General features: G+C 39.1%; 2 protein-coding genes across 4 annotated transcripts in view; one reads left to right on the top strand and one right to left on the bottom strand.

Annotated features, from left to right (window-relative positions):
- USP33 (ubiquitin specific peptidase 33) overlaps nt 1-5,978 on the bottom strand; it is a 35,811-nt gene extending 29,833 nt beyond the window's left edge. For 2 of the 3 annotated variants that reach the window (XM_088526074.1, XM_088526076.1), the window contains exons 1-3: nt 5,959-5,978; nt 1,561-1,632; nt 948-1,068 (exon numbers count right to left, since the gene is read on the bottom strand). In XM_088526074.1, the coding sequence (XP_088382200.1) occupies nt 948-1,028 (81 nt within the window). In that variant the 5' untranslated portion in view covers nt 1,029-1,068; nt 1,561-1,632; nt 5,959-5,978. Of the gene's footprint in view, nt 1-947; nt 1,069-1,560; nt 1,633-1,959; nt 2,174-5,958 lie in introns of those variants that run through there. The other variant, XM_088526075.1, reaches the window with a different exon arrangement.
- A 384-nt stretch (nt 5,979-6,362) lies between these two features.
- MIGA1 (mitoguardin 1) overlaps nt 6,363-27,684 on the top strand; it is a 33,694-nt gene continuing 12,372 nt past the window's right edge. Inside the window, exons 1-7 of the mRNA XM_088526070.1 lie at nt 6,363-6,443; nt 7,023-7,195; nt 8,609-8,786; nt 9,332-9,468; nt 9,817-9,943; nt 10,436-10,572; nt 11,212-11,335. Of these exons, the coding sequence (XP_088382196.1) occupies nt 7,097-7,195; nt 8,609-8,786; nt 9,332-9,468; nt 9,817-9,943; nt 10,436-10,572; nt 11,212-11,335 (802 nt within the window). The 5' untranslated portion in view covers nt 6,363-6,443; nt 7,023-7,096. The remainder of the gene's footprint in view (nt 6,444-7,022; nt 7,196-8,608; nt 8,787-9,331; nt 9,469-9,816; nt 9,944-10,435; nt 10,573-11,211; nt 11,336-27,684) is intronic.

The raw sequence follows: 27,684 nt of genomic DNA, 5'->3' as shown, positions 1-27,684 counted from the left end.
TCCACTTAAAATTTTAATAGCAGCTCTTTTTTTTCTTTTGTAAAATAGTGGAGATTTTTGATCTTTGCAGACTGACTAAAATAGGAACGCACAATTATTATATGTGCAAAGTTATAAAGAAATCACTTTGACTTCTCTTCATATTTAAATTGAGATGCAAGACCAGTTTGGGGGGATCTTGATGTTAATATGATATGAAATATATTTATGCTTTTTTAGAAGAACTTTTTTTGGTTAAGATGAGAACTTTGTATAAAGATGATGAAAAACAACAAGTAGATGCAACAATAGACAAAGAATATGCAAACACTATATACAACAGCAAACCAAGATAACTTATACTTTTGGTTAAGAAATTTAATACTATGCACAGGAAAGTGTTCTTTGCTTTTTAAAATCACCTCCCAGTTCCTAAAATGAGTTACAAAATCTTTTGTTTGTTCTCTCTGTTAATATTGGCGAGCAAAAGGTCAGATAGGAGTCTTTAATCAAAAAGTAAACTAGCAGTCAACAAAAATGTAAGCATAAAATATTTTCTTACATTTTCTTCTTTACGTCACTTCAGCTACAGTATATTTAATTTATATTCCAAATAAATGATTGCCACAGTAACATAGTCTAAATGAAAAATGAATAGATCTACTTCCTGTTTTATTATCTCCTGTAAGCAATACTTCTATTAAAACATCACCCATTTCAGAAAACAAGATTAAAATTCTTGGGAATGTCCTCTTAAAAGTTGAGTGCTGACAAAATGTTTCTCAGTTTGATCAGGTCATTAGTTCTCCCCCCACTACACCTGAAGCTTTATATTCCAGTATAAGAGATGGAACAAGATATTTCATCCACATGTAGTGGTTAACTGCATCTTAAGCATAGTAATACATGAGAAGGTGCATAATTAAGTGACCAGCACTTGTGACAAAAAGGAAGCTGCCATAACTCACATGAGATTTCTGTATCAATTCCTCTTTTGTTATTTCACCAACCGATTCCAAGTGTGGGCAGTCGCTGCTCACTGACGACATTTCAGAAGCCGTGCTTTTCCTGTATCCTGTATCTGGAGCTCTGGAGACAAGGAAATCATTTTTTAATAGAATTAAAAGCAAGAAAAACATGATTTCTTATAATAGGCAGCATTACTGGATAACTAAAATGCAACATATACATAACCTGCTTTCATGTAACTCAGTATAAATAACTATTAGGAGAATCTAGGAGCCCAAATTCAACAGCTGTCTTCTAAAATGCAATCCTGTATTTTCTGTCTTTTAGGGCATACACCAATGTAATCCTGTGATAGAGAACCTTTGGATGAATTATTTAGCTTGCTCGCTGTCACTGTGACAAAACAAATAACCCAAAACTGCTCCTGGTCTTGACTGTTTATGGTGGAAATTAGATATTATGTAACAGCTAAACTGTGTTGAAGCTATCAAAATTAAAATGCAAGAGTATGACTTGTCAAAGAGAAGAAAACTTAGTTACTTTATTTAGAGACGCATTCAGCCAATTACAGGTATATTATATACCAAAGGCAAACTGAAACCTGCAACTCACATGTAGTGCAAAAAATTCAACAAGCTTTCTCTTGGTTGGCTTCTCTCTGTCCTTTCAAGTTGTGAAGCAAACCTAGAAGGTTATTAGAAATAAGGTATGCTAAATGCATTCACTTTGTCAATATTATGATAGCTGCAGATACAGCTGTCATTTTAGAGCACAAGAAAACTGAACATAGAGTATTTTCCATAAAAAGAATGTTGCTATTTGAATTGTGCAGTTAAGAACCATCCAAGAGTTTTCTTGCTATTTTCCCACCGAAACAATCACTACTGATGCTTCAATCTTTCCAAAGCCCAACTGGTAAGTCTTCTTTGTCCAATTACCAGGTATCCAATCTAGTGCTCCTTTATTAACACACACAAGTAAACTTCAAAACTAATTCACTGAGGCACATACCCTGTTCCTCCTCCTACTTGATCTGTCTGTAGCTTTCAGCGCTTATCAAAATCTCTTTTCAGTCCTCCTCCTATTTGCTTTGGCAGATTTAGGTCTCTCTCTTCAGTTACACCACCAATCACATCTTGAAAATAAGCACACCAGACTAAGAAGTATTAATCTTACGCCCATGCAGTATTAAAATAATGAGTATTCTACTGCCTAGGGAAAAAACAAACAAGCAAACAAAACACTACTGAATCAAGGGCCATTTCGGTTTATCTTCACCAATAGTATAAACAGTGTTAGCCATGTTTTTCTGCTAATCTTCAATATTTTTAATCATTGGTGCAATCAAATTATTTTCAGAGCAAAGCTCTTCAGCACATTTATATAAAAACATGTAACAAGCCCTTTTAGCAAATGAAATATATCAAATGATGAACCACCGCAACTTTCTGTCATATTAAATTGTTCAAGTTCCTATTTAGAACGGGAACGGAAACAAGAACATAGGTTTCGTCTTGGACGTCTTGCAAGGTCTATCAAGGCAGTAAACACAGATAAACACGTTTCAAGTAAAGCCCCAAGTATCTTAAAAACATCAGTGTGCATTAATACTTATTTAAGACCAGAGCTTTAGGAGGAAGGCTATAACAGATTACTGAGACTTAATTAATTTTATGCACTAAGATTTTCTCATTGCATTACTACAAGCAATATAAAGCAAGGAAGGAAGCAGTCTTCACACTATCAGATTTCTTGTTAATCGACTACTTTTCATAACCAGAACTGCGCAAATACAACCTGCAGGCCCAAACAACCTCAAGTCAGGGGTTCTGGTTCTTTCCAGATTGCTTCCTGGTGCAGCCTGAAACACTGCTCTTGGTCATCATCAGAAAGACTGGAGCACATTAATGCTCATGTCCCTCGGGACATTGTCCCTACTCCTGCCCATGTGGAGGGTACCCCTTTTACAACCTCAGTTAGCACATGAAGAAACTATTACTAAACAGGTGCAGCTAAATGGCCTTTCTTTCAAAGGGCTTTTCTGTTGAGAAAATCCATATGTCCCCTCCCATCCAGTAGCTTTTATCTTGGTACTTAAGGTACGTAACTGCGGTAACACAATATGTAAAAATTTACCTTAAGCTTCATTGCACTGCAAGATGAGATTCTAAACCACTAATCGTCTTCCATGTCTTGAAATACTAGCAATCCAAGGATAGTTTTTCCCTCATTTGCTGCCCTTGCTCCCTTTCAGCACCTCCTGTTGATTCTAGTTTAGAATTGCTCATCCTCCTTCACCCCTGCTTTAGCCATGAATGCCCTTTTCACGGCTGCTTTTTCTTAAGCTTCTTCACTGCACTGACCACATCTGAAAGTTGCTTCCTCACCCTTTCAATGAAATTAATAGAATTCTACTTTGCAGATTCTCTTATATTCCTTTCCCCCCCGCCACCCTCCAAATGCTCCCCCCGTAGTACATCTCAGCTTCTTGCCTCCACTGATGTGATTATTTGTATGAGGATGAACAGCTGCATCTGAACAGATCTCCTAAGTCAGGTCAAAGGTACCAGTTCTATGCATAACACAGTATCCAGTGTGGGACAAAAGACATCATGGCAAGAAAATTATGACAAGAATACAGTAATTTCCCCAAATCTTTTCCCAAGGCTGCAACCTATTTTCAGCACAAGAGTTTCCTGAACCAAAAGTTTTATATATATATTTATATTATGAAGACAGAAAATGGCTCTGGAAAAGATCTGTAATGTCAGCCTTCCCAGGTTGTAAAGCCCTACAGAAATTGTCATGGAGCGTTAGACAGGGATCACATGGTTAGTGATAAGGGATCTGTTTCTGCTACGTTTCATAGGCCCTTCAGAAATACTCCACACCCTCACACGAGCCTTTAAAACCACAAACTGAAAACCCCAGTCCCACATCATGTGATATAAAAAAAAAAAAACAACCTTTGCTTCATCCAGAGGTTAAGAGTGAAATAAAGCTTGCCTGAGGAGTGAACTTAAGTTTCCACGCTACCTGTTCAAAACCATATCCATGTGCTAAGCGTTCATATGCTTCCTATGTATTTGGGAAAGGACCCTGAAATGCATTCCTAGTTTGCTTCTTGGGTTCCACCAAAAGGTTTGTTTCAGCCCACCAGTCTCACTGCATCACACAGTATCACAACACAACATCATCCAAACAACTGAGTCCTCTAATATCCAGGACTGCTTAATGCTTTTTTTTTTTTCCCTCTTGACTATTACCACATACAGTAAGGCACACTATAAAACTGAACCTGTAATACTTACCTTAAACATTTCTTAAAAATACATTTTCCATTCATTTTGTGAAATTAAATCTGCTCATGGGAGCTAGTGAAACATGAACTGTATTTTAAAGCATCAAGGCGAGCAACTTATTTATTATTCATCAGAATTCCACGGCGTCAGAGACTCACGTGGTGCCTCCCAGGGAGGCTCTATCATATCAAAATCCCTATGAACAAGTCTAAAGAAACCACAGTTAATGGGTCTTAAAAACTGGAGAGTAGGAAGAGCTGCCCTATGCAAAGCAAGCTGCAAGTAGAAGGTTTTCATTCATCCTCAGTTATTTTAACACTGATGCACTAGAACAATCACATTTATTTTTTTTTTCAGCCACAAAAGGAGAGACACCGAAATGCATTTTCACAACTGAACCTAGAATAATAAAAAGCTCTGGTAGTTTCAGTAATTAGTTGCCACACAGAGAGTCTTCACACTTCAAAAGACACCAGCATCCAACCCAAACTATACCTGCCCATGGAAGCTAAAGGCATAGAATGTAGGTTTAGGGAACCTATATTTTTCCACTTACATCCTAAAAAAAAAAAAAAAAAATGTATTGGTCTTTTAAAAAAAAATACTGGATTCTTTGCTAATTTATCACAGATATTGATGTATTTCTTGACAACAACCTACAAGAACAATTTTATTATTTCAAAATTCCACAAAATATTCCTTTTAAGCCAAAATCAACTTTCACACACTAACCTCCTTTATATTATCTTAACCAGTAAATATTTTTAATATTAATTTCCCATCCGTCCCTGCCCTCCCTATTTCTGCCTTTTGATTGTTTGTTTGTTTTAAGGTACCAACTCTAAACATCAGTATTGCCTTTTCTGGAACGAAAAATCTGGAAGAAAAACAACTTTATACATTTAAAATAAAAACTGTTATTTTCCCAGTAACTGACAAGCACCTGCCTAATAAAGTGATAGAGAAAATAAATAATAATAATAATAAAGAAACAGCCTGTTTTGGGGCACCACGAAGCATTCAACCAAGCAAAAGGCAACTATAAGAAGCCGATTTTGTTACATTTGCTTTCCTTTCACTAAATACCGTTTTCTTAAGCAGAAAGGACATTACAAAACCCGCTCGACTTCATGGCTCGCGCTCTCCCAGGCTCGGAGTGTACGAGATAACACGGAGATAACCGCAGGCACCCAGGGCCGGCCCAAGGCCCGTGTTCGCCGCTCTCTTTCCCGCACAACGTTAATCTGAAGCGGCGCTGCCCGCCGCGCCTCTAAGCCGATTTCCCCCCGCCTCGGGCCCTCCCGGGGCCCGCAGTGATTTTCCACTCGGTATCACCACGGATTTTGTCACTTTTCCAGTTATATTTTTTTTTAAAACGCGGCCCATTCCCGCCCCTCGCGCACGGCGACCCAGACAATGAATCGCGGCGTAAAACAGGAACGATTTTACTAGAGAAAATAATAACAATAAAAAAAATAAACAAGAGTGACCTTAGCCGTATCGCTCCCCTCTCCCCTCGGCTCTCCCCGGCCACCTCCGCCCCGCTCGGGCCTCCTGCGCCGGCCGAGACGCCACGGGCGGCTGCCGCGACCCCTGCCCGCAGCTCCGGCCGGCCGCGCCCACCCCCCAACGGTCGTGCTGCACTCGGAGGCCGGGCCGAGGCGCCGCCTGCGCCGCTTCCCCCAGGCGCCGCGCCCGCCCCACTCACCGGAGCCGTGAAGGTCGCGCTGAGCCACGCCAGGCCCCGCTCTACCAGAGGCGGCGGCGCTGCTGAGCGGACGGGCAGAGCGCCGCTGCCCGGGACGCCGCCGCAGCAAGAAGCGGCGATTAAACTGCGGCCGTGGCGCTACGAGCAGCGGCTGCAACAACCCCGCGCGCAGGGCGCGCCCGGCACAAAAATGGCCGCGCGGAGCCTCTCCGCCGCTCACGTGAGCGCTGCCCCCCACAAAGATGGCGACGCCAGGCTTTCGCTCGGTTTTGCCTGGTTGGCCGTGGCAAGGCGGGTTGCCCTGCGCAAAGATGGCGAAAGCGGCTTCGCAATTGCGCAGGAAGCACCTGGGAGATTGGCGGGCGCTGCTTAGCGCGCGGGCCGGAAGCGGATCCGCGCCGTCTCCTAGCAGCAGCCGGGGCGGGCCGGGAGCCGCCGCCCGCGCGGGTTGCTGTTGCCCGCGGCGCCGCCGCAGCGCCCGGCAGGTAACGGAAAGCGGCAGCGCCGGCACGGGGCTTCCCTGCCTTTTCCTGGGCCTTGGGCAGCTCCGGCGGGGCCTCCTACCCTGTCCCGGGGGCGGGAGGCCGGGGCGGAGGCCAGGCTTGCCAGGCTCCAGTGTTTGTTTCGCCTCGTGTGTCTGGCAAATATATATATATATATATATATATATATAAAATATATATCGAATATGAGAATAACTTTCTGGTTGCTCTCAAGCACTTCTGAGTTTCCTAAGTCTTCTAGTTGAGATATGTGTTCTTCCCAAAATACTGCTTTCAACTGTAGGCACAGGGCTGTTTCTATGAATAATGCAGCACGCACTAGGGGAGCAGCAATTTAAAGGAGACCGAGTCCTCTGCAGAGTCCCGTTCGCCAGGGCACCGGGCCTTGCGACTAGCGATTAGTCCGATTTTGGCCTAAGCTAAGGCAGCTTATTCATGGTCCTGAGATCTTACACAGATCTCCCTTTCAGAAAAACATACACCATGTACTTGGTATGATGCTTTCAGAAGGAAGCTTTGCTAGGCTTGTACCTAATTTAACATGTGTCCTTCGTTTGACAGAGTGTGGCAGAGACCATCTGTGGCTCCTGCTTTCGGCTGCTTCCAGTTAATGTGGTTATGGGAGAGAAGGAGCCATGTCAGAAGAAGCTGTTGCTGAGACACGCTTTTCTTTGAAGACAGCAGCTTCGCGGGTGTTTCATCTTCCCCTTTCTTGGTACTATTCTCTTAGCCAGGTAACGTGTGTGTTATCTGAATATTTTCGCTTATAATGTACAACAGTTTGCATGTTTAATTGCGTTCAGTGTTCTGTGCTTAATATGACTTATATTTGCAAGGAATATCATGATTTTTAATTTATTTAGAACACTGAACTAAAGGAAAAGTGTTTTTTTTCTACTGATTAAACCTTACGGCATCATCGGACTGCAAAGTGTACTTTTTCTGCAATGCTCTGTCCTTGTTGCTGAATAAACATTATAACAGAAGGATTCTGATCAAATATTACAATTTTCTAGTTGTTTCTCTCTCTTTTTTTTGTAGAATGTGTCAGCTAAATATGTCTGTGATGAAATCTTGATTAGTATTGTGTCATCTGATTTTTTTTTATATTGCCAGTGCCACTTACAAACTTAATCTGAATAATAATTCATTAATGCAAGTTTAAAATAACAAAAAAACTTGCTGTAGTTATTGAATCACTTATGTTTGATTAAACATCTGCTGTGTGACTAAAACAAGGCAGTGATTTTTTGTTTGTTTTTAAAGAAAAGATGGAGTTTAAACCAATAATGTGGAGGAGTTCTCTATTTTTTGTTTTTGTCTGTTTTTACAGAATGATCTTACGCAAATAAAATCTTAAAGGCTTGCTAATCATAATATTTGCTTTTACAGGTGGCTGTAGTGTGATTTATTTTGATTTATTTTGTTAATCTTGTAGGCTAGTTTTCATTAAATGAATAGCAACATGGATAGCTGTCTTTCAAATCTGAGAGAAGAGTACATTATGATCTTAGTTTTCAGGCTGATGAAAACTGGAAGGATTGTAAAGCTGACGCTCTCTGTCTACAGGGAATTGTAAAACCTGAGTTGTCCCTAGAGCACCTTCATGTTGAAGTTAGGGAGGAGGAACCGTAATTGTGTTGTGCACATTCAGAGCTATCTGTTGCTTGTAATTAACTGCATATGTATGTGATAAGTGATGGAGTGAAATATTTCTGAATTAGTTGAAAAAAGTACTAGGACTGGAGTTGTGAGCTGCTGCTTAGTATTATTGGATTTTTATTGTATTTTTTGTTGGTGGTGGTTTTGTTTTCTTTCCTCTCCATAGGAGTGCACTAATTTTTGGATTTAGAGTGTATGTATTGGTTGGTCCTGAAGTATCCTGAGTGCAGCCATTCATTTTGTCCCCCACCAGCCCCTTTGTAATCTGTGAGAGAGCTTTGCCTCACCTATTATCTGCCACAACATTTAGGAAGCAACTGGAGTCTGTCCTTGTTCAGAGTCAGGGATTTCTCAGGTTGTGTGAGAGCAGCATCTCTTACCTTCTTCAGACAAGGTACAGTTTAGGTTGAACACCCTGCAGCAAGAGACAAGGTGAGAATGAAGAACCTAAGTTTACAATGTAGTCAATGCTTTTGTGCTTTCAGGTAAAGCTTTCCCCTGGGCTAAAGAAGTTGTTTACAGTAACAGCAGTGAGTGCAATATCTATTATTTTTCTGGCTCATCATTTTAAAAGAAGGCGTGGAAAGAAGAACAGGAAAGGGTCACCGTGGGAGCCAGGTCATATAGTAATAGAATGCACCAAAGCAGCTGCATCAGAAAAAGGTACATGAAGGAACCCCGGTTTTTGGTTTTCTGTTTGTTTGCTTCTCGGAAGGGAAGAAAAGGGATGGGGGGGGAATGGGTGTGCATAATAGTACGTAGTAGTGAAACAAACTTTTTCCTTCTAATGCTATGCACTTAAAGGGTGCAGGATTATTAAAGGGGGAATAAGAAAATTGAGAACAAAATTACAGTATTTTACAAGTTAGCAGGTATTATTCTCAAAGCTAACATTTAATCGTTATTTAATCATTATCAAAACTATATTAACTATTGAGTTTATAGTTCTTTTGGAGGTATCCGTACACTGAGAAAAGAAGATTGGTATTTTTGTAGGGTGGGTAAATGATTATGCTTACATGCATGTTTATTGTTGTCAATATTCTGAATATTAAAATTCCTATTTCTAATATGGAAATGTAAATAAAGTCATTATTTACTTTTGAACTGATTTTATTGAAAAGTTTGGAAAAAGTTTGATAGTAATTGGTAATATAAAATACAGTGTTTTCAGCTTGCAGAAGCTTTAAAATTACTGTATCTCTTAGGTTCTAGTTGTTCCAGTAGCCGGCAAAACTTGACTCTTTCTCTGAGCTCTGCTAAGGAAAAAGGATCCCAGTCTTGTATCTATGCAAATGGAGGACTTTTCAGTAAATACTCTGGTTCCGTTCAGAGTCTGGCCTCGGTAAGTGAAGGTGCCTTAAGGCTCTTCCATGTCTGTTAACTTGCACTACTTATGCACCTAATGGTTTCACTGAGCTGGAACAACTTTCCTGAGCAATGTGCAGAACTTCAGAAGGGTAGGCATGCTGACTGCACAGAAGATGGATGTGATATGAAGAAGGCTGCCTCACTTCAAGCATTGTAAAAATAGTATAATTATTTTCAACATTGCCAACAAAACCTTTTTTTTTCTCAAGTATCTCAAAAAGTGAGACTACGTATATAACTCGGACTGTAATGTACTGTGGTAGGAGTATATTTTTAAGGATGGTCAGTAAGATTATGCTTTTTTTTTTTCACCTTGCTTCAGGTTCAAAGTGCTACCTCTTGTCACAGTTGTGCTTGTGCCAATTCTAACTCCTGGGATAAAGCAGATGAAGATGATATTAAGCTTGTCAATATTCCGGTGACCACACCTGAAAATTTGTATTTGATGGGTAGGTTATAGTAAGAAAAATCAGCATCTAGCAGCATCAAAAGTATATGATTGTTTTTATAGCAAAGTGCACAGTATAATTCTGGCATTCTTAGTAAGCTGCAGGCCTATTCTTTCTCCTGTACTGTGAGAACAATCCATTTTGGAAAAATATCTTTCTGTAGGCATGTGTGTTAAGAACGTTTCCATAAAATAATGAAGTGTTACTTCATTTAGAGTTTCTGAAAAACCTATTTTATAGCTTACTATTAAAATATAAATCAGTTAAAAAAAAAATGGAAAAAATACCACTAGAGTCCGTTACTTTAATCACTCCTTTAACTTCCCTACCTTATTAAAAAATACCCTTTTTTAAGATTGGGAATTGTTTAAAAAATTTACATCTCTGCTATAATGGTTCTTATTATCCACATAGTTTCCTGTGACTCTAAAATGTGAAGACATATGGAGGCTGTATGTTTGATGGGATGGAGGTATTCCTGATCTCCCCTAGGTATGGAGCTCTTTGAGGAGGCGCTGCGCCGCTGGGAGCAGGCATTAACTTTCCGTAACAGACAAGCAGAAGATGAAGCAAGTTGTAGCTCCATCAAGCTAGGAGCTGGAGATGCAATTGCAGAAGAAAGTGTAGAAGTAAGTATATTCAAGCTGTCATATACTGCTGCTGCTTGACAGTTCATGGGGCTTTGTTACCTAAGTATTCTCAACTTCTAATGCAGTTACTGAGTGCAAATTCTGACTTTCCATTTAGTGATGTTATGTTTAAAGGATTAAAAAGCCACTAGGCATTTCTTTTAACCATTTTTCTGAACCAGGTCCGTTGGGTCATCCCTTTCTTGCAGGATTGTTTAAGAATGCTCCTAGAGAATCTCCTTAGCACAGACACAAGTCTTGAGAAAGATGAACACACAGGAAATAACGGGATTGAACTTTATTTTGTATTCCTTTGTTCACATAAACTAAATGCTAAAGTATTTAAAAAGAAACATTAATTATTTCTAGTGCAGTAATCATCACATTTAAAAAGAACTTTTAAACCTAGATTTTAATGTTATTACATTCAATAAAGTGTGTCTATGTGTGTGGAGAAAGTTTGTATATTTTGGATGTTGGATTATCCATCAGATGATGATGTTGTACTGTTGGTGGGTAAACGAGTGGAGCACAGTGAATTTTTTAAAGGCATAATTTTTTTTTTTTTTTTTTTTTTTTTAGCCTTTTAGACTGTGAACAAATAGAAAATTTTCTCTTCTAATTCCTTTCTGCTTGTAGGATATCATTAGTGCTGAATTCATTCATAAGCTTGAATCCTTGCTTCAAAGAGCTTATCGTCTTCAGGAAGAGTTTGAGGCCACCCTTGGGGCTTCTGATCCTGCTTCCTTAGCTAATGATATTGGTGAGTACTCCTGCTTTTACAATCCTATTGCTTGTAATAATGCCCTTTGTAGGGAAAAATGACTGAAATAAGTGAAGTGAGTGGAACTGTATTGGTAAATAAACTGAATACGTAAATAAACTGACTCTATGTTATTCTTATCATTGCCAAGCATTATCTAATGAACTGGATGTATTTTTTTCCCATGTGGGTTTTCAATATATTTAATAATTTTCAGGATACTCCCAAAATTTCTGAAGTTTATATTGCCTCAGATATTTAAATATTTACACAGTAAGAATGTATAACCTCTTTTTATAGAATTGAGGTGCTCAAGCATTTCATAGGACTTCCCATTGTATAGGAAGCTTCATTTATCATTTGAACTTCAAGTTGTGTATTTGTGTATTTTTCCCCCACCATAGTTTCAAAAAGTTTTACAAGAAAACAGCCAAACTCTCTGCAGTTTTCTGCAAAAACTGATGCTATTTAGCTCTTTCATAATTCAAGATCAAACATCTGATTTCAAATAACTGCCAGAATTAAAAGGCAGCACATGTTCTTCTTGGTTACTTCTTGGTCTGTAGCTTTGCCTGCCAGGCTGCAGCTTGCCTGGCACCAGGTGGCAGTACAAACCCTCCTTCAGCCACTGAATACAGCTCTGAGCGTGCTGGGAGTTAAGTTCAGGACAAAGCTGACTTTCTGACGTACCTGTGTACACGTGTTAATTTAAATAAAACTTAAGAGAATTTTCATGTTGTATTTCGGTGTCTAAGATCTTAGGCCCCTACTAAAATTGCAGTGTATGTCCATTATTAAATTAGAAGTTTATTCATAATTTCTGTGTTCAGGCAAAATTATTGTAAACATGTTCCAAAGGTCTGGTGTGCCATTCAACACAGTTATTGTTTTGCCTAGTGACTCTAGAAATGTTTTAAATTTATATTATCTAAATGGGATATTTTGATGCTTGTTTCTCAAAAATGTTCTGAGAAATTGAATTTCTATCCAACATTTTTTGTAGAAATCATTTGCAGTTTCCTGAGTAGAGATTATCAGTTGCTTTATTATGAATTTTATCTGTGCTGGCTCAGATGAGTAAGGAAAACAGTGCTTGACTGTTTGAGATTCAGGGCTTTTTTGGACCTCTTGAATTCATGGTTTGACCAGCAAGTAATGTATTAGAGAATACTTGACTCTTTCAGAACGCTGTTTTAGAACATAAACAGAAAGAACACTGTCTCAGAAATGCTGTGGCACTTTCAAGATATTAATACAGAGAGTACTTTTATTCAGCATTTTCCATTTATGTAAAACACATCTATTTACTGAAATTATTTGATAATATATTTTCCTATAGGTTATGACTATTCAGTGTAGTGTGTGAATATTGGAAGGAGGATGTTTGAGATCCAGGTTTTTGTGGGGAGAAGCAGGCAAGTATGTGAATCCTAGAGGTTCTTACATAGTTGTTTGGGTTGATTGGTTTGTTTTCCCTTGCTTTTCTTGTTTGGTAATCTAGGTGAAACTGAAGGGTGCTCTCAACAGACTTTTCTATCCAAAAGTGTACATGCTAAGATGCAATCCTCTGTTTCACTTCTCTTCAAAACTGTATAGTACTCTTATAGGAAGTACAGTAGGAAAAAGTATTGACCACTTGGTTTATGTCTGGGAAAAATAGATTGAATGTGTTCAAGAGCCACAAGAGCAAGAGTCCAAGAAAATGAAGTACCAGTAACAGAGTATTCTGTACACTGCTTAGAGTAATATTCCACTGCAAAATATCAATGACAGTTGTGAACAGAGACAGAAGTGAATGTGCTCTGTGTCTGATATGAGACAGGAGCATGTATACATCTTTGCCACTGATAGGACTGTGTATAATTTGTGGCAAAACAGGCAGCATCTGCTAAATCAAAATCAACGATCCTGCATAACTTATACTTAGAACTTATTTAAGAAACCAAATAAGGATAGCATTGTGATCTGTCATTAACTATTCACTAGTCTTGGAAGATAGAAGATGTTTCAGATGCTGGAAGAATGCTAATTTCTGTATTTTTTTTTCTTTTTTTTTTTCTTTTAAAAGCGTAAGGCTAAACAAGGAACTGCAGAGTTAGTGTGATGGCAGTGAAAAAAGTATTGCTAATTTGCCACTCTGTTAGCATAGAGTAAGTGGTAAAAGTGTACTTGGTGACATTCAGCATGGTGTTATGGTAGCCCGTTCTTGGCTGCAAGTTTCAGACTTTTTAATGTTGCTATTTTGATACAAACTTTTCCTTTGACAGTGTAAAGTAGTAGAAGACCTCGGACCTTGCTGTCAAGATCATGACTAGAATCAGTGGCTGGTGGTTTAAGTGAAATAAGTTGTATTTTGGAGTAAGTTCCTTCTGAAACATGGTTGGAAATATTTTAGTTTTAGACAAATAGGGCTTTTTAAACACTCTTTTGAGGAGTGTTTTATTCTTTTTTGAGAAACTTTCTGCTCTTTAAATATGTCTTCCATTATTTTTCTTCTTTCATGGACTTGGGGTGAAAAATAAAAATCTTTTATTGTCCTCAGTAGGTTCATGACACTTGCAGCTTGTCATTAAAATGTTTATAACAAAAGCTTATGCTTCAGGGCTTCAGCTGATTGCCCATAAGGAGTATCAGACTTTTTTTTTTTTTTTTCCTCCAATCTGATGCATATTGTGCTTAGATATGGTTTGTGATTTTTTTTTTTCTTTTGTTTTCTCCATCTGCAGTGCTTGATTAACCACAGCTGGAGACAGGGCTCTCACAGTTGGACAAATGCTATTAACTGTTATCAAGAGATGTACTTCACAAAGGTCTGAGTACGTTTCTTGTTCTGAAGCTGAAGGCTATTGTGAGCTCCAAACTTGATCAGGAAGGAAACTTTCAAATGTAGAAACTACATAGATTTCTGGGATTTTCCAGATTTTTTTCTATAAGATAACTTTTTTTTTTCTTTTCTTTTTTTAGTATATCCAGATTAGACACAATGATTTGCTCCCCGCCCCGGGCATATGTGTGTCATACCGTAATTGCAAGCAGTTGTCATGCCACAAGTTTTTGATCCCACTTGCTGGCTGCAGCTGGTAGCCCCGTTAAACAATTTGCCAATGTTAATGTGCTGCAGAGGAGAGGAAGAGGTTAATTACCTGGAGACCTCTTGAAAGTCTGGAACTTGTCACTGCAGCCACTCCATCTTCATGACGTGGCCTGAAATGTTCTTTTCTGTCTGCTGTGATTGGTGTAAGATGAATTATCAGAGCAGTCAATCACTGCTCGAAGTGCTTGCATGCCATGGTTTAACTGTCGTTTGTTTAATCCATTCAGTGTAAATTGGCACTTTCAGATGTATTTCTTCTAATTACATGTAAATTGAATATTTTGAAAGAGGAGAAGAGAAAATATGTAACTTGAGCAGTACAAAAGCTACAGGTATAAATAAATGCCTCACCTCCCTCTCCTTCCTATTGGTTAAATTATGCCCTTTATTATTATTATTAACTACAAATCATTTTTTTTCCCAACTCTGTAAGCTCTTGCTGAGTTCTAAACAATGAAAATAGGCCTGGCTTACATTTCTGGATAGATTAAATAATGGAATACAATTATGCTCACTCTCGAGGCATTCTCCACTGGACTTGCAGAATTGCCATATGAAGTAGCAAATGCTGAACTAAAATAGGATTCCTGTAGCAGAAACACTTTTTGCCATAACATTAGCAGAAATAAAAACAAGTTTAAAGGCCTGAACTGCTGTTCTCTTTTTATGCTCATGCTCTTAGGACTGTAAAACAACCTGGGGAACTTAGAAATGGGCTTTCCTCAGACAGGCATGAGGAATCCTGAATCAGGAACACAGATTCCTACCCTGAATCAGGAGGAAGGCAATTGGCGGAAAATGGAGAAACGAAGTACATATTTTTTGCCTTTTTTTTTTTCTTTTCCTCTGAGTGATGGGTGTGAGGAGGTAGAGGGTTAAAAGCTTTCAATACTCTATAGTCTATTCTGGAAGAAAGTTCTCCCTGTGTAGACTTCCCTTCTCTAGCAGACTGAAATGTTAGCCCATCTAAACCGAGGGGAAGGCAAAGGTTTGGGAGAGAAACAATAGCTTCACTTATGAGCAGAACTGTGGGTTAAAGGGCAAAATTCTCAACTTGTTGGGCTCCCTCTCAAGACTGATTTTCTAGTGCATTATTATTTTGGTTTCTATGCTTAAAGAAAAGGAATGCTGGTACTCGAGCCAATGGTGATGTGTATGCTGGCAGCTAAACGAAACAGTAATTTTACACTCTATGCATCAATTAAATTATTCTTATTTGAAAGTTTTTACTGGCATTTTTATTTTATATTATTTGTACCATTTAAAACAAATTGTTTAACTTATTGTGATCAAAAGATGGAGATTGGTGCTGTTGGATGGTTTTCATGGTAGGTTTGTCTGTTTCTTTTTTTAATTTTCTTCTCACACTCTAAGATATGTCTGGCATTTTTGGAGAGAATGAGCACAGCACTCAGTGATGAAACTCTTCAGAGAACATATTTACATATTAGAAACCTTTCCTCCAGCTGCTTTGAAAATAAACAAAAACCTTTGTCTAACCAATGACATATTTGAAAGCTCATTTTTATATGTTTTTATTTGGTTACCTGCAAGACAGGTTTCTGTATTTATAATTCTCAGGAAGGCACAAGTCAGGTGGTGAGAAATTTGTTATAATACACTTAGTTTTACTTTCTAGTAGTATATATTGGTTATGATTTGAAAATATTTCAAAGTAGCTTAACTTTTCACAATAGTTTGAAATATTTTGCTTGTTTGGGGCACTTTAAGAAAAAATTTACGGTCAATAGCTTTATTTATCAGAAAAATACAGAGCCTTTGGTAGAGGCTGAAACATAATTGGGATATGGGTATTTCAAGCAGAACCAAAAGTGAAAAAACTGTTTTTGGGTTTTGTTTTGTTAAGTGCGGAAACATTTTCATTTCAAGAAACATTCTTATAAAGCAACAAAAACAATATTACTAACTCTGAGTGAAAGCCCAGAAAAATCATTCCATTCCTATTAAAAGAACAAAAAGATCCCTACAGCTTTTGGACATAATTAAGATATTACAGTTGACAAAAGTTTAATAACTGCTGAATCTTGCTGACTTTTACTGACTGTCTCTTGCAGCAGTAAGTTCAGTCTAACTCATTTCTGACTCACTGTAGATATTAAAATGTCAGATGTTTGATTTGGATAGTATGTCTTCTGCTAAAAAACAATATTGAAAATTTTCTTTAATGGCATAATTAATATTGTCCAATATTAATTCCGTTATAAACTGCATCAGCAAATTTCTTAGCTAAGGAGTCTCTAAATGTAGAATGCTGAATAATAGAGTAAGATCAGTTACAAAATTGATTAAAAACTGTAAACAGAAGTATTTTTGCAAAGTATGCATGAATAAAAGGACTGTAATGCTGTCTGTTTTCAGTAGTACTCTTACATTAGTTAGCAGCACTATGGTAAAAATGCAGAATGGCTCTGCTTAGACCTGCAGCAGAGAGACATGTACTGAATTAGATTAGTATTTCATAATCTGCAGCTTCATATTGGTAATTGATAACCTGAGCATTATGTTTGTGTACATCTTGGAAGAGAAGTTTATATGCCTTTTTGTTGCATGGTAGAGCAGCTCATTTGAAATGTTTTTGGCATTGGCCTAAGATAACCCATTTTACCTTGCTCTGAATCAGCGTAGGAGAAATCAGGGATTTATTGTATGTCAGCTGAAGGGTGGTGCGGGTAGAAATTTCTGAAAACATGTCAAGTATGCTTTGCAAGAGCATGTGTTTCTGATTTTTGAGGACCCTTGCTGCCATTTGCCCAGCAGCTTTGGTCTCTAGATGAGAGTGTGCAGGCTATTTATACACGTAGTTGCTTTTCCTTAAATGGTATCTGAAACCTGTCTGCTCTGTCCAAACAGCCCCAACGGAGCTTGAGCCCTTGTCTCTCTTCTTGGCTAATGCTGTGTCTTACCTTGTCCATTTACAACTTGCTCTCCTCAGATAGGCTTGCATGTTGTTTCTAAAATCATCTTGGCTCGCTGTCTGACCAGATAGCTAGTCTCTCCCTTAAGGAGGCTCTTTTTCCATCAGCTGCTGTTTTCAAGTGATATAAAAGCTATTCTTTCTACTTAAGGCTGCTCGTCATAGAACCAGTATCCACTTCCCTGATTTAAATTCCCCAAACTCTGTTCCATTAGCGGTTCAAGTATTACTCTTATTTCTTTTAAGCCAAAATCTGTCTGCTGTTTCTCAACTGTTTCTGCACGTTCCCTTAAACATGTGAACAGCTGCTATCATCTTTCCTGAGGTCTCTTCTTTCCAGCAGCTTCCTGGTTCCTTCAAGTTAACCCAGGCAAATTATAATCACTTTCTCTTTTTTTTAACTTTATCCTCTGTCTACCTCCACAGAAGCTTGTGGGATAGAAGTGGGAAAATACAGGGAAGCTCTACAGTTCCCTATATCTTTGTGTTCTGTATTTGCAAACTCTAACTTTCAACTCTTCTTCATTTTGTAAGATCTTGCTAGCAAGACTCTTTTCTCTGCATCTGTATAGCACTTTACACAGTTATGGCCTTGCAATACTGTTCAAGTAGGGCTATTTGACCCCTATACTGACACATCAATATATTTAACATTTACCCTACAACTGCAGTAAATAGTAATTATATTTAACAGTAATGAAAGTGACACTGCAATTCACATAAGAGTGTAAAAACAGCTGAACAGGTCAGTCTATAGGTCCAGCTGGTTCCATATCCTCTTTCCAGCAGTGGTTGGCAGTAGATTTGAGAGAAGGGTAAGAACGGAACCTGAAAGAGCCTTCCGTTGGCAAACCTCTTGGCCTCCAGACCACGGTTAGGCTGCCACAGCCAAGTCTGCATCTGACCATCTGGCTCTCCTAAGGTCTCATCTCTGCGTGTGAAAATCATTTTGTACCTGTGGTTATACTAGATAGCTTTCTGCATACCTTATCTGAATACTCCTGAAAGGAATTTATATAAATCTATAGAACTATAGTTCTGTATGATTATATGGTTCATATATACTATGAACCATAGTTCATACTATAAATATTAACCATGGAGTATAGTATATGCCTTAAGATATAGACAGAGTAAGGGCTTATTGTGGAATATGGATATTTTTGTTTCCTGCTATTTTTAGCATTCTAGTTGTATAGGCAGCCAGAACAGCAAAGGACAATGACATGCATCTTCTATGTCATGTTCTTAATATAATGCCTGTCGCTGTGTTCATGTAGCTAAGATTGTTGTTTGTTCTTTCTTGTATATTAGATAATGACCAACGTAAAGATTTTAGTGTATTGTTGCCTTTTATTTTTATCATTAGCTTAAGTGGCAAGTTATGTACTGCAATTAATCACTGATTTCATACTTAAATTTCCTTTTCCTTTAGATTTGTTATATGTGTGGCCTTATTTTTTGAGTGCTCCTTTAATATCCTGTTCACTGGCCCTGCCATTTTGCTGCTGATAGCTGCACCAAGCAAGACTCCGTGTTCTGGAGAGTTTTTTGGAAGTCAAAGGCTCTAGTAGAGTTGGTTGTTTCTCAAAAGGAAAAATGTTGTCCTTTTTCCAAAAGTACACATATTTACTTCTTTTTTTGTATAGGTAAGGAAAGTGCTCATTTTCCTCATCCCTCAGGGCTTGATTAAATGTCAATTTTGAACACTTCTGAATAGTGGTATATGGAATAAGTGGAAACAGCCTTTCCTAAAGGAAAAGCTGTTCTTATTTCTCTTATATATTCCAGTGATATGCTTTTAACAAGTAATAGTTGATAAATTCTTTTTCTTACAAAAAAAGGATGTCTTCTGTGTGTTTATACACATTCTGATTATTAATGTTCTAGAGGCAGGAAAAATCATACCAGACAGATGGCAAGTTGTAAGGGTGGGATAAGTGTTTATTTTTCTGGCTGGAGTATTGCAGTGAGAGGTTATGTAAACTGAGGATCAGGAACATGCTTTGGCCTGTACAGCCAATTCCTGGTCTAGAATTTCTACTAAAACAATTTATTCTTACATTAAGCTCTATTTTGAGAGAAGCTTGTCTGAAGCATTCTTGGACAAAGTTGGTGAAGGAGAGACAGAGTTGGTGGGGGGAATATAAACAGTGTTCGTTGAGAATTTAAAAAGATTTCAGGATTCTCAGCTCAGGTAGCTTAATCATGAGAACCCAAACTACAATTTATCTTTTTGCTTTTGAATATAATATCAAAATGAAATGTTGACAGAATTATATATAATCAACATCATGCAAATTTAACTGTGTGCTATATTTCCCTTATTTATTCAATAGCTTGCAATGAAAATAGCTAAACTTGCCAGCTTGTTTTCAAGGCTTGTAAGGTAAGTATTGTCTCTCTTCAAATGGGCAAACACTGAGTGTTTTTCTGAACTCATAGAGCTGGTGGGTTTAAACCCTGCTGCCACTTATCTGCGAGGCTCTGACCCATCAATCTGTCGTAGAGGATTGTAGTGAATCCGCACTGGACGTTACTCAGCAACTGCTGGATACTGGGCATCTTATTTAGCTTTGTCCAGACTCCATTGCTACAGCAGGATGTGTGTGTTTAGCGAGCGTGCAGCTTTCTCCCATCCCTCCCCACTGTTTACTCTTAGTGGACAAGCAGCTTGGATATAAAAGTTTCCTTGCCTAAGGAAGGCAACTTAACTTCTTAAACTTTTGTCTTGACTCAAAATACTTCAAAGTTGAACCTGTTTGTGGGAATAAATCTATCTTTCGGAAAGTTATAGGAAAATATGCCGTGATCAATAACAATAGAGGGACTAAAACTAAATTAATGTATCATTATTCTCCTATGCACATATCTGGGCACTCAGTTTCTAAAACTGTTACCAAAGATTAATTATGGAATAGGGATTGTTTTATTTCTGATAGGTCTGACTTAAGGTTCAAGTGGAACTTGTCTTTTGTCAAATTGCTGTCATTTTGCTAGCTCTTAGTGAGATATCTGGGCCGTGCACTATGTCCTACCTTAGCTAGTAAGCCTGGTTGTATCATAGCACCGCAGAGCATCTGATTCAGAGCACATGTTGATCACACCAGACTTTATTCTTTCTGCTGCTATTTAAAGCTGTCCCTGTTCTACATGTAGATAAGCCTGCAAGTATTTAAAGGTAAACGTATAAAAATTTTACTACGTAGATTCTGCATTATAAGAGCTTTGATTTATTTTATTACTATAACTTAGCTTATTTTACTCTAATTTACCATAGTTTTTAAATATGTACTACAACTACTTCTGCTTACTGTATTCTTTAACTACATCTGTTTGAGTAGCTGCTGACTTTTAAACCAACATCAAATTATCTTCCAGGATCAAGTTGCACTAACTGTAGTAAAATAAAGGTATAATTATGTTACTGCTAAAATATTTAGCAACCTCGACTGTTACTAATTTGCTTTCATTTGAAGCTTGATAAAAAATATTATTAAACTAAAGGTCTGGAGGAAGAACTCTTCATTCAGGGATTCCTGTCTCATTCTTTCCTACTGCAGACTGCAAGTGGAATGCATGTCGGCCCCTAGCAGTAGGGCACTTAAGTGTTTTTTTTTTTTTTTTAAGTTTCACTATTTAAGCGAGTGTCTGGCTAACTTAGATTCATAAAGCGTATGATTTTGCAGAAGCCAGTCACCTTCCAGAATGGTTTCACTAGAGATGTACAGAATTCCGTAAGAATGTTCTACACCAAAATTCAGGTGAAAGCTGGATGTACTGTGCTGTCCTTGTAGAAGCTGCCTCACATCTGGTAAATTTGTGTCAAGTGTAACACTAGAATCTCCACTCTGAAAACATATTCTGAGTATTAATCCAAATCAAATACATGTTTGCATATCTAAGCTCAGTGGCTGCTTAACTCAGTGACAGCAGTTGAATAGTTTTTCAATACTGTCTTTCTATCTGTCTATTAGTTCCTTAGATAGGAAGATATAAATCTTTCCTTTCTTACCACAGTCTTAAAGATAAGCTGATTCTTGGGCACATTATTGTAATTTTTTTTTAGGAATAACTTTAATATGGTAACATTACTATTAAAAATGATTATCAATGGATAGACGGTACATTTTTCTTGTAATGGAAGAGAAAATCAACATGTGTATAAATCCTCTATCAGTCTGTCTTGCTTTGAAATGTGAACATCCCTGACGGATAACATACTGTTTGAGGGAGACCTTTGCTGTCAATCTCTTCTTAAAATCTCACTTCAAAGGGAATATGCTAGGTGATCACATACCCTTTCACTGTCCAGCAAAATAATCAGCATTAGAACACTCGTGGGTTGTTTGTCTGTTTTCTAAATATATGTATATATAAAATCATTTGTAGAACTTTCTAAAGCAGCAGGTTTCAGTTGCTGAGCAACAGTTGCTAGTTAGTTTTGCCCCTTTTTCATCACTGAGCACCTCTACTAACTGTCCTTTTCTTAAAAGCAGCATGGTGAGAACTGAGGAGGGTGGCAGTGACTTTTTGAAAAGAAGCAAGGGGTACCATTACTAATGCACAGCCTTGCTTTAAGTGTTCGCAAGTGTCAGTAGGTTTACACAGGTGTGCTAGCACAGAGGCCAAAGAGGTAAGAAGTTCACTTACCTTTGAGACTCCTCTCAAAACTGGTGAGAAGATTTCAGTACCTACCCTGCTTATGTAGGTGTCTGGGATAGGGAGCTGGTGTTAAAAAGCTCATTCTGGATGCGTAAGCCTTAATTAGGCTTATTCTCTTCTCCGGTAAGCAGGACATTGTATTTTAAAACTGCTGTGTATCACAATGAGTTAATGTGCTGTCACACTGTGGCTGAGCAGGCCATTTTATTGTCACTAGAAAGTGTCTGTGCAAAAAGAGTGGTATGTTGTGGAGGCTTGTTCAAAGACAATAGTACCTTGTTAGCAGATAGTTAACCACAAGGGTGTCAGTCTTTGCAGCAGATGGGGGACAGAGCCGAGAAAGACGAGGACTGAGGAACACCTCCCCCTGCCCCGTGTGCGACGTGTCTTGCCAGAAGAAAAGAAACAAAGCCAGACAACCGCGCAGGTGGCCAGATGCTGATTGGTTGTGAGCTTTGCAACACTTGTGTTAAGAAAGTATAAAAAGAAGTCGGTTTGGAAATAAAGTTGTCTCACTCTGCACCCCAGACTGAGTCCGTTTCTTCACAAGGTGCAACAAATGGCGCCCAACGTGGGGCACGAAGACTAGCTGTCTCTCCGGTTGCACCGCCCAGCTGAACTCCCGGGAATCACGCTGAAAGGAAGCGTAAGGATCAAGCTGAAAGGAAGCTTACTTTGTGTGCACACTAAAAGCCTCTTGAAAGGAAAGAGGTAAGCGGCTGGGAACTATGGGTTCATACCTAATGAAGGAACAAAAGGACGATTTAGAAGCTTCTCCTAAAAACTTGAAACCGCAAAGAAAAAAATTAGGTGAAGAAGAGCTGCAAAAGGTTCTTGCATGGGCTTCTAAAGACGATCCTTCGGTGAATAGTAAGAATGTTTTTAATCTGGAAAGATGGGACCAAATTGGGGTCCGACTGTGGGATAGTGCCACGCGCGGTGATAAGGCTGCTGCTAACCTGTTGCCACAATGGCGAGTTGTACTCGAAATATTGAAATCTCATAGTGGGTTGCAGTCGAACATAAATGACGGGATCGGGGCCCCTGCCATCCCCTCCGCGCCTCCTTTACCTCAATCGTGTCCTGATGAGAATCAGAAAAGAAAACGTGCTGCAAAAGCCTTTGCGGTACTGCCACCTGATGAACAGGACGATGATCCTTTTGGTCCGGGTCCTATTGACCCTGGAAAGGAGCCAGACCTATACCCCCCGGATCCTCACGATAAATGGGCCTCAGTAAAACGAGGAGCAAAACAGGCGGGGGATGTGGGCATGCTGAAAGCCTTTCCCGTTATCTGTGCACCAGACCAGAATCCGCGTTGGGAAGGTTTGTCGTATAATCTTATTAAGGACGTGCGACGTACGGTGACAGATCATGGCCTTGGCGCACCATATACCACCCACCTTATACAATCTCTTTGTGATTCTTCGGTTTTTACTCCCCATGATTTTAAAACTTTGTTTCGCCTCATTATGACTGATATGCAATACACGATGTGGGAATCGAAAATGAGAGAGCTTGCTCGAGCTCAGGGGGAGGAAAACCAGCGGCTGTCGAAAAAAGGTCCTTTACGGGCTGTTACTGTGGACGTGCTAATGGGGGAGGGCGATCACAGTGCTACAACAGCACAAGCAGAAATCCCCCCTGAGGGCTTGCAACAAGTTAAGGCACTTGCTCTCCGCGCCCTTAAGGCCGTTCCGGAGAGTGGTAAACAAAGACAACCTTTTGTTAGCACATTCGTTTTTAAAAGAGGTTTCAAACGAGACCCTCTTTGCGCTTCTTTGGAAGCTTAGATGGCTATTAAACAGAAGGATTTATCCGTACTTTATCCAACATGTACGCTCGCACACCTCACTGCCTGGACCTATTAGCGAAGGTAATGCTCAAGCAGACAGCCTTGCAGGAGCTGTAGTTCTGCCAGATCGCTTTGCACAAGCACGTTTGTCGCATGACTTTTATCACCAAAATGCAAAAGCGTTACGGAGGTCGTTCCAGTTGACTCAGGAACAAGCTAGACAAATCATACAGTCATGCCCAGACTGCCAGCGCATTTTACCAGTACCATCCATCGGTGTAAACCCTCGCGGTCTTTCTGTGCTTGAAATTTGGCAATCAGATGTAACGCATATCCCTGAATTTGGCAGATTTAAATATGTACATGTTTCTGTTGATACCTTCTCATCCTGTATCTATGCTTCTGTACATACAGGTGAGAAGGCCAAGGACGTATGTCGACACTTTATTATGGCCTTTGCAATATTGGGAGTGCCAAAAACTATAAAAACTGACAATGGTCCAGCCTATATAGCGCAAAAAACACAAATATTCTTTCAACAATGGGGAATCCAACACATCACAGGTATCCCCCATTCACCCACAGGCCAAGCTATTATCGAGCGCACACATGGCACCCTTAAAAATATGTTACAAAAACAAAAAAGGGGGAGTGTAGGCTTATCCCCACAGGAACGCATAGCGAAAGCTTGCTATGTGTTGAATTTTTTAAATCGCTGGACAGAAGAGGGCCCCCCTATATACCAACATTTTGATTCACAGAGACAACACAAAGTTCAGGATAAAGCCCAGGTTATCATCAAAAACCCACAGACAAATCAGTGGGAAGGGCCTTTTTCTTTAATAACCTGGGGTAGAGGATATGCTTGTGTTTCTACAGGCTCAGGGCCAAGATGGGTACCTGCTCGATGGATTAAGCCTTTTTTAACACAGTCATCACCATCATCCACACCACCGTGACATCATCCACACAGCAGTGGATGCTGTCCCAAGCTAAAACCTACATATGGGTAATTCTGGCCAATCAAATTTGACAGGACATGTTATACTATCTAGTCCAGTAAATCCGTTTGTAACCTGTCTAGTAGGACAGCCTGTTGATGTTTGGCATATTTCGTTTATTGTTAGTGTGCCTGCTTTGTTTCTTGTTATGTGTTTAAGGATAGATCATTTAATTAAGTCATGGCTGTTCAAACAAAAACAAATAAAGAAGGGTGAGATGTGGAGGCTTGTTCAAAGACAATAGTACCTTGTTAGCAGATAGTTAACCACAAGGGTGTCAGTCTTTGCAGCAGATGGGGGACAGAGCCGAGAAAGACGAGGACTGAGGAACACCTCCCCCTGCCCCGTGTGCGACGTGTCTTGCCAGAAGAAAAGAAACAAAGCCAGACAACCGCGCAGGTGGCCAGATGCTGATTGGTTGTGAGCTTTGCAACACTTGTGTTAAGAAAGTATAAAAAGAAGTCGGTTTGGAAATAAAGTTGTCTCACTCTGCACCCCAGACTGAGTCCGTTTCTTCACAAGGTGCAACAGTATGTTGTACTTGTTTTCAGAATGTGAAAAACTAAGAAAAGGCAGTGACGTTCAAATCTGATGACTAAGGCATCTGGCAGTCCTCACAGCACTGTGCTATAAATCCCCAGTGGACAGCCTAGGTTTTAAAATAAGCATCACTGGAATTCAAACTAGACTTTACTGTGGCCAAAATAGATGTGATGTTTGCTAAATTACAGGAGAATGGAGTACTCCTATGAAGAAGAGAAAGTGAGAATTTTGTCTGCACATTGGTCTAAACAGAATCTGTCCAGATTAGAAAGCTGTGCAAACTTGATTGTCCTATCTTCCTTCTTAAATCAAATGTGAGTACAGAAGCTGACTTACCTTCTTTATTACACTTGAAAATAGAAGGGTGAACAGAAATCAAATTCCCCTTTGAGGGATAAGCATTTCGACCTTAAAATCGGATAAGATCTACTGATCTTTAGCTTCAGGATAAACAAAAGTTGTCCCCCAAAAAACCCTGTTACTCAGTATAAATTTCAGAGCTTATGAATTGCACATATGAATAATTAGCTTTACATTTTCAAAGAAAACCTGTGTGATGGAGAGAAAGCTAACGCTGCCTGCACGGTTTAAGCAGGATTTGTTTCAGGATCACATGTCCACGTCCAGCAGAGTCAGAGCAGTGGGGCAGGGAAGTGAACATGTACATGCATTAATTTTAATGTGTGTGCTACATGTGTGCAGGTTATGCCTGCATTATAGGTTATAACCTACAAGTAGGTTATGTATGTAGATTTAGTTGTCAATTATAGGTCTGCAAATAAGATAAGCCAAATGATTTTTTTTTTTATTCATTATCATTTTCCTAGGAGACTTATTCATGAATCAAGACCTCATTATTAAGCGTGGCTGCCCCTGTGCCAGAGAGGTTAAGTTCTAGCATTTTGCTTTGGTGAGTTATCAACATTGTCACTACTGTTATAGGCATTTCAGGTCAAAAGATGAATCTTGTGGTTAAGTATTAAGAGACCTTGAAAATGTAAAATATAAGTAGCAGTGGAAGTAATTTCCTATTTTTTTGTATTAGCTTTACCTGGAGCCATTCAAAGTTTTAGTATATTAGAAGAAAGACCCTCTTTACTCAGCTGGTTCCTCAGCACTTTTTATATGTTAGCACTTTCAGCACTTTTTTATATGTTAGTTCAGTTTGTAAAAGACACATTAGATGTGTCTTTATCTTCTTAAAATTCAAATTTGGCAATCTAGCACAAGTCTATATATGTATTGCAGCTTCCTTGATTTGAATTGCAGAGTTCCTTCTGGTCAGATATTTTTATTTTGAGATTTTGGTTTTACGTTAAACCATGCTGCAGTAATTCAGGCACAGTTTGCAACAGGGCATGTTTTTTTATGATTAAGCACCTTTTTGTAATTTCTTGTCTCTGTTTAAAAAAAAAGAAAAAATAACTGTTCAATTATTAGATATATGGAGCATATGTTTATTGGATTTAAATCTTGAAAGAATCATACAATTTATAACCATTCCAAAATGCAAGGATTATATCATATTTCCTAATACTCTCAATTATCATGATGCAGTTTCTAAAGTAACTTCGATGGATTATAAGAAAGATATATTTAAATTCTTAAATTGATGTTTACTTAGACTACAATGATTACTTATGCACATAGTACATAAAACTGCGTATATACTGTGTACAAAATTATGAACTGGACTCCTTTTGGGTTAAAGACCATATCAAAGGTATAAAAACAGGCCCCTGTGAAGCAGTGCAATAGTGACCCACTGTCCTCCAGCCATGTGCGAAGGCTGCCTCTAACGAGGCCTCTTGGCAAACCAACAGAAATTGGTGAGGTTACCTCAGTATGGAGCTGGAAGTGAATCAACATAAAGTTATATTTTGTGTAAGGGTAATTGGATGAGTATCCAGTGTCTTGAGAAACAGGTTTTTCTATGTGGACCTTGAAATACTGTCGCTATGTTTGGAAAGTGGAGCATGAAAGGTCATTTGCGTCAGCTTTTACTGAGGAGGCAGAATTTGTTCTTGGGTTTGCACAGCAGCAGACAGTCATTCTGTGCATGGAGAGTGCTGAGGCGTCCCTGAGGAGGGACGCAGCCTGGAGGGGAGGGGAGGCGAGGCGAGGCGCCTAGCCTGGCTGAAACTCACCTGAGAAGGGGTCTGCGGTGGGTGAGAATGTAGGAGGTCCTGTGAGTGTCAGGAGGAAGGTGGGAGCGCGAATCTCAGTGCTCCCTGCTGTCCCGTATTCCAGTTTCCCCCGTTGGTCCTTTCCACTAAGCCCCTGCTTTGCTCTCTTGTGTGGTGAGCAGAAGTTGTG

Source organism: Tinamus guttatus, unplaced genomic scaffold, assembly GCF_059628265.1.
Source record: "Tinamus guttatus ecotype Peru unplaced genomic scaffold, ASM5962826v1 Tinamus_guttatus_pri_ptg000242l, whole genome shotgun sequence".
NCBI lineage: Eukaryota > Metazoa > Chordata > Aves > Tinamiformes > Tinamidae > Tinamus > Tinamus guttatus.
Note: the sequence above shows the minus strand (reverse complement) of the source record. Positions and strands in the feature narration are given on the sequence as shown.